General features: G+C 41.1%; 1 protein-coding gene across 1 annotated transcript; it reads left to right on the top strand.

Annotated features, from left to right (window-relative positions):
* Positions 1 to 380: 380 nt before the first annotated feature.
* LOC123045638 (endoplasmic reticulum-Golgi intermediate compartment protein 3) lies at positions 381 to 6797 on the top strand. The gene is made up of 13 exons (XM_044468780.1): positions 381 to 687; positions 2638 to 2711; positions 2955 to 3038; positions 3206 to 3286; positions 3602 to 3682; positions 4511 to 4603; positions 4717 to 4896; positions 5026 to 5093; positions 5197 to 5248; positions 5421 to 5474; positions 5576 to 5668; positions 5890 to 5956; positions 6218 to 6797. Exons 1-13 carry the CDS (start codon positions 546 to 548, stop codon positions 6307 to 6309), a joined length of 1161 nt encoding a protein of 386 aa, XP_044324715.1. The 5' UTR covers positions 381 to 545; the 3' UTR covers positions 6310 to 6797.
* Positions 6798 to 9567: the final 2770 nt, after the last annotated feature.

Here is a 9567-nt window from a genome sequence, read left to right as displayed (position 1 = left end):
ACAGATTGAGCCAACATATTTTAAGATTGACGAAATCGCCACTGACTCCTTGTAGTTGACGGACACACCATACCGCCGAAAGAGCAACGCAAAATACGCTAAAATATATCTAGAAAAATGCAACCATCCATGTCAAATCTAGAACTTAACCCGGACGGACAAGATCCACCATAAGAAACTTAGGCATTTAAGTTATGCTCACTTCTCTACATTATGATATTTTAGTGAAAAACATTGGCGAAAAACAAATACACCGGAGGGAGTATAAACCGCACCACGCCTAACTTTTATTGAAACCCACTAAAAAAATAGAAGAAGGGCGAAAGTGCAAAGCAGGAGAAATCCAGCCAGCCAGCACCTGCCCGGCGGCTCGTCCCCCGTGCTCCATTTCCCGTTCCGATCAGACAACACCCCGGGCAAGGCTCCTCGGAAAAAATAAATTGAAACAGCCTCGGTCGTCCGTCCCCAGCCCCCGGTCCCTCAACCAAGACCGAAAATCCTCCCCGCGGCGTCGTCGGGGGCAGCGCCGCCCAGATCCTCCGGCCATGGACGGGCTCCTGTCCAAGCTCCGGAGCCTGGACGCGTACCCCAAGGTGAACGAGGACTTCTACAGCCGCACCCTCTCCGGCGGCGCCATCACGCTCGCCTCCTCCTTCATCATGCTCCTCCTCTTCGTCTCCGAGCTCCGTACGTAGCTCCGTCGCTCGGATCTCAGACTCTCAGTACACTCCTGCGGCCTCCGCACGATTTAACCATGTGAATTTCTGGATTCGGGTTTTGCCTGATTTAGTGCGCTAGCAAAGCAGTCGCCCATTATTGCATTTGGTTTTGCCCCGCTTGTGCCGAGATCTCGTGGTCTGTTTAGATAATTTGTGGGATGGACGGACTTACTGCGTTCATTTGGTTTGTGAGACTGGAATTGAGCCCTTAGTTCTCCTCCCAAATGCGTTATTGTGATGTGTTTTGCAACAAAGTCTAGCTTGGCATGTTCCCTTTTTTTGTTCGTGCGTCATCATTGGTGTCTACTTGTTTCATTCTGATGCATCTACTGAACAGTTGTACAGTTTCGGAGATTCTGGTGTTACTTTTGTGCTGTGCTTGGTTAATCATGTTATCGTTTAATTCTACTGTATCTAGTGAACTGTGAAGCCTTGTACAGCATGGAGAATCTAGTGTCATTTTTTTTGTCATTCTTGGTTAAATCAGGTGTGAAAACAGTGTGCCACTTAGGTGATAAGCCGATGATATGTTTACTTTAACCTAGGGACTGTAGTGACCTGGAAGAACCGTTTTGCATACATAAGCTTCAGAGCACAGAAATTCCATAGTAGAAATCAGCTTGACTTCTGCTCTGGTATACCTATATAGGTTAAAGTAGGAGTCATGTTGATGAGAGTTAGACTATCTTCATAATGGTCATGTGTGACAAAGACCATTTAGAGCATCTACAATCACAGTTGCCTAATATGAGGCCCTATACACCCACGGACGCGTCCGGACGTTCCCGCTGGCACTGACCGGGCAGTCCCCATTTCCCCCTGTCCACAACCGCAGTCCCCATATCCGAATACCCAATTTCATACAATGCATGCAACAACATAAACAATGTAGATGAACATCACAATAGATTGAACAAGAAATATAGATAGATTCGGGCATAGTTCATCGGACACTCCATCGGACACAAAAGACATAGTTCGCCTGATTCTACTAGATACAAAATATTCATATAGCTAGCTAGACGATGAGGAGAGGCGGAGATCACAATTTCGGGCCCTTGCCCTTGCGGTCACCGGCGCGGCGGTCCATCTCCTCCGTGTACGCGTCCGTGGCGGGAGGATCATCGTCGTCGTCCGTGCTAGTGGTGCCGCTCTCCGACGCCGACGAGATGTAGCTGGAGAGGCGGCTGATGGCGCGGGCTTGCTCCTTCGCGTGGCAGGCCGCCTTGGCCATGGCTTTCTCTTTCTCCCACGCGAGGTGCTCCGAAGCTTCGAGCCCGAGCTGGAGCGCCTTCACATTTTTGCGCCGGAGGCGCCTGGTGTCCGACTCCGCCGTGGTCAGCAAAGGGCGCTTGACCTCGCGGAGGAGCGCCTCGCGTGGGAGGCCTTGCCCTCCGACTCCGGCATCCGCATCCGCACAGGAGCCGTGGGCACGAGCACCCAGCACTGCCCGGGCGGTGCTGGCGCAGGAGGGGAACGGGAGGGAGCCACCCTACTCTGATCTGGAGCGGGACGGGCATGTGCGGGAGGGCGAGGAGGAGCATTGCGGCGGCAGGGTCCGGAGGAGCTGGCAGCGGACGCGGCGGAGCTTGAGCTCCCGCCAGTGTCCAGCCTGGGCGTTTGGGGGCGGCTTTGAGGGCTCCGGTTGTAGATGCTCTTAATCATTAGTACACTAAGTTTACCTGTAAAATTATTCGAGGAAGAAAATAAAGAGCTGCTTGATCTTAGTGTTTCAAATTTCACATGACTACCATGTGAATATGCACATGTCTTAGTTTGCTTATGTATTTTACTTCATGAAATGTCCAGGAATCGGAAGATTAGGAGAATTAATATTAACCTAAACTATGCTCTGTTAAGTATTCTGTTACCATTCATTAATCATCCTATATTCAACAGTTGATGTTTCACCATGCAGGATTGTATCTTCATGCAGTTACAGAGACAACACTAAGGGTTGATACCTCAAGAGGAGAAAAACTTCGCATAAATGTAATAGCTGTTTCTTTTTCTTACTTCACCAATTACTAACAACCGTCCCATACCTAATTTTCTTTAACTTGACTTGCCAACCGTTTTTTCTTTTTCTTGCATATCATTTCCCCACACCGAGCCTTCTCTTTCAAGAATTAGTATCTTGTATGAATGTATGATAATTGTTAACCAATGATATATACTACTTTCTGTTCAGACACTTGCTAACATCTACCTTTGGTCTGATACTACAAAATGCAGTTTGATATCACCTTTCCAGCCCTTCAGTGTTCTATAATTAGTGTTGATGTGATGGACATCAGTGGACAAGAGCACCTTGATGTGGTATGTACTTTTGTATTGTTATTGTTGCTACCTATGCTGCTTCAAATGTTTCTGTCTCACTATCTTGCATATTCTTTATTTTCTTTTTACCCAGTACAAGTTATGGTTGATCTATCTGGCTGCCAGGTTGTAGTAACTAGCTTGTTTCACTATAATGCTCTATGTAGAAACATGATGTATTCAAGCAGCGAATCGATGCACACGGCAATGTTATTGCAACTAAGCAAGATGCAGTTGGTGGTATGAAGGTCAGTGACTCATTTTTTCTATTACACCTTACACTTATAACTTCTATAATACAGTGTTCTTTATTCCAAAGTTACATTCTTCTAAATAATCATACACCTTAACTATTAAGAATGCATTTGTGGCCATGGAAATGGCCTAAATCCATTTCATAAAGGCTGTGAGGATTTGTTCTGCACATATTATCTAAACTGTTACCTGACATTGCATATGTATTGTTGAGTAAATTACTAGCTAGGTGGCGTATTGTTCAATTCCTGATACATTTTATTAGACCTGAAGACTCATGTTTTCTTTTTATTGTTGACCTTTTATAGGTGGAAAAACCTTTACAACATCATGGTGGAAGGCTTGAACACAATGAGACCTATTGTGGCTCATGTTATGGTGCACAAGAAGTATGCTCATTTGTTATTATACATAGTATTTCGTTCCTTACCCGTAATATGCAAAAACTTAGGGATTTCTCTTGGACTTGCAGCAATTTTTAATATTCTATTGTTCACTATCTTGTTCTCATTACCTTTCAGAAACTGCCACATGAACTTCTTTGTTGTTGATGAGTTTTGAAATATTTAATTTTCGGCTGATTCCAACATTTTTCTATCATGTTTACGTTAAAATGTTCCATTTGAAGTTCTGGATGTGAATTATGCCACCACTAGTTTCAGTCTTATAAGTTATAGAGCAAAAGGCACACCTGATAACTACATCAGGGTTATGCACAAGTCGTACTTGTTAAGGAGCAAAACGCGCACCTGACAGCTACAGCTGGAGTTATTCGCATATATTTGTGTGGCTTGGATCAGGCTCAGATCATTTTATGTTTTCTAACCATACTGTTCAATTGTTCTCATTAGCAATGTTCTTCATGTTGCTTACTGTACTATTAATTCCATATCTTTCTGGCAATCTGTTGTGTTTCTCCATTACATCGATGCTGCTTGAGAGTGTAATTTCTATGTTTCAACTCACTTATGTAATACTAATACCTAATGTCAACCAGTGCTTTCTTCTCTGCTCAAAGAATTTTCAGCTTCTCTTCTATTTTGTTGTTGTTGTTGTTGTTGTTGTTGTTGTTGTTGTTGTTGTTGTTGTTGTTGTTGTTGTTGTTGTGTTCTACTCAGATGAATAGGCTGTTAAATAGTGCTCCCACAATGCTACCTGCATTCAACGCATTTGCTATTCTGGTATGCACTTTAACTGAATATATTATTTGAATGCAGTCTCCTGAACAATGTTGTAACTCGTGTGAAGATGTCCGTGAAGCATACAGAAAAAAAGGTTGGGGCGTATCAAATCCAGATTCGATCGATCAGGTACACCAATGAATTTAGGGCTACGCATATAACATACGATACCCTTCATGTAAATTGTGTGTTTCCTTCACCTTCAAGGAAATTTAATTTGTATGGTGTGTACTGTTCTGTAGTGCAAAAGCGAGGGCTTCCTTCAAACAATAAAGGATGAAGAAGGTGAAGGCTGCAACATTTATGGCATTCTGGAAATTAATAAGGTTGCTGGGAATTTCCACTTTGCTCCAGGGAAAAGCTTCCAGCAGTCAAATGTTCATGTTCACGATCTGCTTCCATTCCAAAAGGATAGCTTCAATGTAATCATACTTAAGGAAATCTGTAAATATTTCTTTGTACTTGATGTACTGATGGGAACATTTAGGTTTTTCTTGCCAATATTCTTGCTTTAATATCCAAACTTATCCTTTTATCCTTTATAATGCCAGCTCAGCCATAAGATAAATAAATTGAGTTTTGGAGAACCCTTTCCTGGTGTGATCAATCCCCTTGACGGGTAAATTTTGTTTTGTTTGTAATGCTGTTGATTTCTTCATATCTTTTTGTGTGTTTGAGAAAAAAAATGATGATTTGACGTTTCATACTTGGCCAATGTGTAGGGCGCAATGGATCCAGCATTCATCGTATGGAATGGCTCAATACTTTGTTAAGGTTTGTCTTCTCGGTCCTTGCAAAGCCAGCTCAACTTGCTAATTTCGTTTCTCATTTGCTCCTGATTTTGTTAGATCCTTGTTCAGTTATTCCTGGTACTTCCAATATGATTGTTGTCCGAACACATGATTATAATATTATCATGCTCTCCTTTTGCCCTCTTGTTTTCCAGGTTGTTCCCACTGTATACACTCACCTAAATGAGCAAATTATTCTCTCCAATCAGGTATCTTGTGATTTTCTCCCTTGTGTGCACAAGCGTAATAACTTATGTGGGTGCATTTATATCATTAGCATTTCTCAGGATGCTGTTATTCTTTGCTGTAGTTTTCTGTGACAGAACATTCCAGAAGTGGCGATAGTGGTCGGGTACAAGCTCTTCCTGGCGTGTTTTTCTTTTATGACCTTTCACCAATTAAGGTACCATCTTGATGTACTTGAAGTCTTGAAGTGACTATACTCCATTCTGTTGTTTTCCATTAGTTCAGTCATCTGTTACGGCATTTACTTATTATCTTTATTATTCAGATGACAGAGGGATTTTTTTCCCTCGAGACCTATAGTCATGCATTTTATATTGATATTTTTGCAAGGCATCAGTCAGTATATTTGTATAACTTTAGCATACATGCCTTTAACAGGTCACATTCACGGAGCGCCATGTGTCATTCTTACACTTCTTAACTAATGTATGCGCTATTGTTGGAGGTAATATTTCCCTTGGTGCCTTTTTTCTTTAAACTAATTAGCTATTTCTGTTGAATCATACCTTTTATGTTCATATGTTTACTGAACTGTTATGCTTCAGTTGTACATTTAATTGAGGCCATTCCTGATTCATGAGTAAAATGTATGACCCCTTTGTTAGTCATGTCCTGGAATTGGAAAACTATGAACACAATCAATATGGCCAACATCCTTTCAGCAGTTCAACCAATGACCAAAGGCACATGTCCTCTTGTTTTACAGGTGTGTTCACTGTTTCTGGGATCATAGATTCGTTTGTCTACCATGGCCAGAGGGCAATCACTAAGAAGAGGGAACTCGGCAAATTCACCTGAGTTTTCAATCAAGCCTTCCTATTGCTGTAGAACCTCCTTTTGAATGACTCTAGTCTGTAGCTGCAGTAGAAAGCGAGTCTTCTGCAAAGTCCTAAAAGTGTACAACTGAACCAACAGGCAGGTCTCTTCGTCACAGCTTGTGCTCTGGAACTCCTGGTGCGCTGCCTGCTTACTTCCGGCTGAAGCTGCCAGCATACAAAATGGCTCATCTGGTGTACTGTGATATTGGTATATCGCTCAGGCAAATGGAACATTTCAGAGGTGCTCAATTTTTGTACACTTCAGTCCACAAGGACAAAAGTTTTGTCGTTCAAAACTGCAAGTTTTTGTATCTTTGTAAATCCGTGTAAGCGGGCTGTAGACTGTACAATACTCATGACAGGTTTTATTTTTCTTAGACATTTTGTAGCTCTTACAGGCGAGGTCAAAAAAAACGCAAAGACCATTTGAACGAAACTAAGTTCAATTTGTCAGGGTGTTTTTCGTAACTTCTCTTCCTGTTAACCTTTTGAAGGCATTGCTATCGTAAGAATGTCGATTTAGTCGTAGGTGCTTATCATCATGTTTTGTAGTCATGGTTTTGTTCACAGATGACACTGGTTACTCCACGTTTTCCACCATGATTAGCATAATGCTCATGCATTGCAGTGAAGCAAAACAAAGGGTGAGAAGTTAGGCCAGTGGCTTTGAAATACATTGGTGTCGCTACTGTTATGTCCTTCACAGTTAAAAGAGAATGTGTTGGAGAATTTTAAGTGACCGTGTAAGAAAAGTTATTGGGTAGAGAAACTAAAGCCAATAGCATGGTCTTAACTCTGTATTTGATATTTGTCTCTTTTTGAAAGTGCCGGTCTCACATGTACTCACTCCGTTCCTAAATATTTGTCTTTCTAGAGATTTCAACAAGTGACTACATACGGAACAAAATGAAAAAATCTACACTCTAAAATATGTCTATAAACATCTGTATTCCGTTCCTAAATATTTGTCTTTCTAGAGATTTCAACAAGTGACTACATACGGAACAAAATGAAAAAATCTACACTCTAAAATATGTTTATAAACATCTGTATGTGGTAGTCTTTGAAATCTCTAAAAAGACAAATATTTAGAAACGGAGGGAGTAGTATGGTTTGAAGTAGTAATAGTTATTTGTTTTAGGTCCACGTGTAAGTAAAATTGTACTCCCACTAATATAGGACGCTTTAGAGACTTGTGTCGGGAGTATTTGTTTATCTGTCTCTTTTTTCTGCAAAATAGTAAATAAATCTATGCCTCTTAGAAGGTTAGTCCAACGTGTGTTTGTTTATTTGTTGGTTTTACAAAACTATTGGTCCCACATTTTAGTGACAATGTAAGAAAAGGAGTAAACTCGCAACCAACCCCGACTTCTGTTAGACGTACTCCCTCCGTCCTAAAAAGCTTGTCCCACAAATGGATGTATCTAGCACTACTAAAAAGCTTGTCCCGCAAATGGATGTATCTAGCACTAACTCGGTGCTAGATACATCTATTTGAGGGACAAGCTTTTTCGGACGGAGGCAGTATGAAACATGAAAGATAAATTATGGTTGATATAAGTTGTTCCTTTCAAAGACATGATCTATTGCAATTTACGCGTGAACCCAAGAAAATACTCACTGTTTTAAGCAAATTCTTGACAGCTTATTTTCGGTGCAATTTGTTTGGTTGCGATTGTTGAGCAAAAGTTTTATTTGAATATTGTACCCACTGACCATTTAATCATCTCATCCATATTGGCGCAAGAAGGGTGCCACTGGTTTTATCTCTGCCAACTGATTTGTCTGTCTATTGGAAGTGGCCATTCTGTTTGGACACACATGTGTATTTTTTTTTGTAATCTTTATGGCTAACAATAAATTTTTGCACATGTGATGATGATAATAAGATGTAAAAAAAAATCCTGATTTGCCCATTTTCTGAGATAAGCAAGTTGTTTAGCTCGGTAAAAAAATTAGGAGCCTCTTTGATTCGTATAATTATAAAAACTTAGGATAGCATGTCCACTTAGACCCTATACAATTTTGTTTGCACCAAAGTATACTTGATTGCATCACATGAAAAGTAAATGATTCTTAACACGTGGTTTGTTTTGTGGATGATACCATGTTATTTTTTGAGGCCTCCCAGAATTAGGTTGTAAGAGACTAAGAGTGAAGGATGCGCTGGATTTCTACGGTTGTGCCACGGGGCAAAGTCTGAACTTCAATAAATGCTCAATTATGTTTGTCTGCTCTTGCCCTGTGGTGATCCAGGAGGATGTTAGGGCGGTTCTCAATGTTATCATGCCAGTGGTTGAAGAGAAGTACCTAAGGTCTACCTACTCCATCCTGAAAAGGGTCTATCTGCTCCAAAAGGACACATTTCAAAAGGACAGTTTCAAAACCTACAAGCAAGTCTGACCAAAAGGTTGATTCAGTGGGATGATGGACAAATAGCACATGCTGGGACAGAGGTTTTGATAAAATCGATAGCCCAAACCCTTCTTACATATATCATGGGCATATTCAAACTTCCTTTTTTGGTGATAAGTAGGAACTTTTATTGGGGTTCATCAGGGTCATCAGAAGTACACCGGAAAGCATGAGATAATTTGCTTTAGCCTAAGAGTAAAGGTGGCTTTCTGTGATTACCGATTGTTTAGTCAAGCTCTTTTGGCTCGTCAAGCTTGATGCCTTATTGTCAGGCCTGATAGTCTTTGTGCTCAACTGCTTAAAGCCCGGTATTATCCAGATGGCAAGCTCGAAGACACTGTCTTCTCTGATAATGCATCGTCCTCTTGGCAAGCAATTAGTTATGACCTCAATCTTCTAACAAATCCATGACTTCTCAAGGGCGCTGCCATATTCGTTTTGTCTCTGAACGTTATGAAGACAGATCCTAGAATCTAGAGTTGCTAAAATCTTACTTCATGCCATGTGATGTTGATGAAATTCTCAAGATGAAGGCTTTGCTGAGATTAGAGAAGGATACACTTGCATGGGGTCCTATAAAGTTTTTTTTCTGCTAAAAGTACCTATGAGCTTGCGTTCGAAGATATCAATAGAGATGCTGCGACAACACCAAGTTTGAATCCTGATGGATGTAGATCCCAGTGGAAAATGATCTAGTCTGCTGAAGTGCCTCTTGATGTTCATAATTTTGCTTGGAGAGTGGCAACCAACTCATTGCCTACATGAAAGAATAAGCATAAGAGGGTTCTTGAACTTTCAAGTATATGTCCTATTTGTGGTATCA

Source organism: Triticum aestivum, chromosome 2B (assembly GCF_018294505.1).
Source record: "Triticum aestivum cultivar Chinese Spring chromosome 2B, IWGSC CS RefSeq v2.1, whole genome shotgun sequence".
NCBI lineage: Eukaryota > Viridiplantae > Streptophyta > Magnoliopsida > Poales > Poaceae > Triticum > Triticum aestivum.
Note: the sequence above shows the minus strand (reverse complement) of the source record. Positions and strands in the feature narration are given on the sequence as shown.

Coding starts and splice junctions, on each gene's coding strand:
- LOC123045638 (XM_044468780.1), top strand. CDS start 546: ATGGACGGGCTCCTGTCCAAGCTCCGGAGCCTGGACGCGTACCCCAAG. Junction 2,712..2,954: donor GAGAAAAACTTCGCATAAAT/GTAATAGCTGTT, acceptor TACAAAATGCAG/TTTGATATCACCTTTCCAGC. Junction 3,039..3,205: donor GACAAGAGCACCTTGATGTG/GTATGTACTTTT, acceptor TGCTCTATGTAG/AAACATGATGTATTCAAGCA.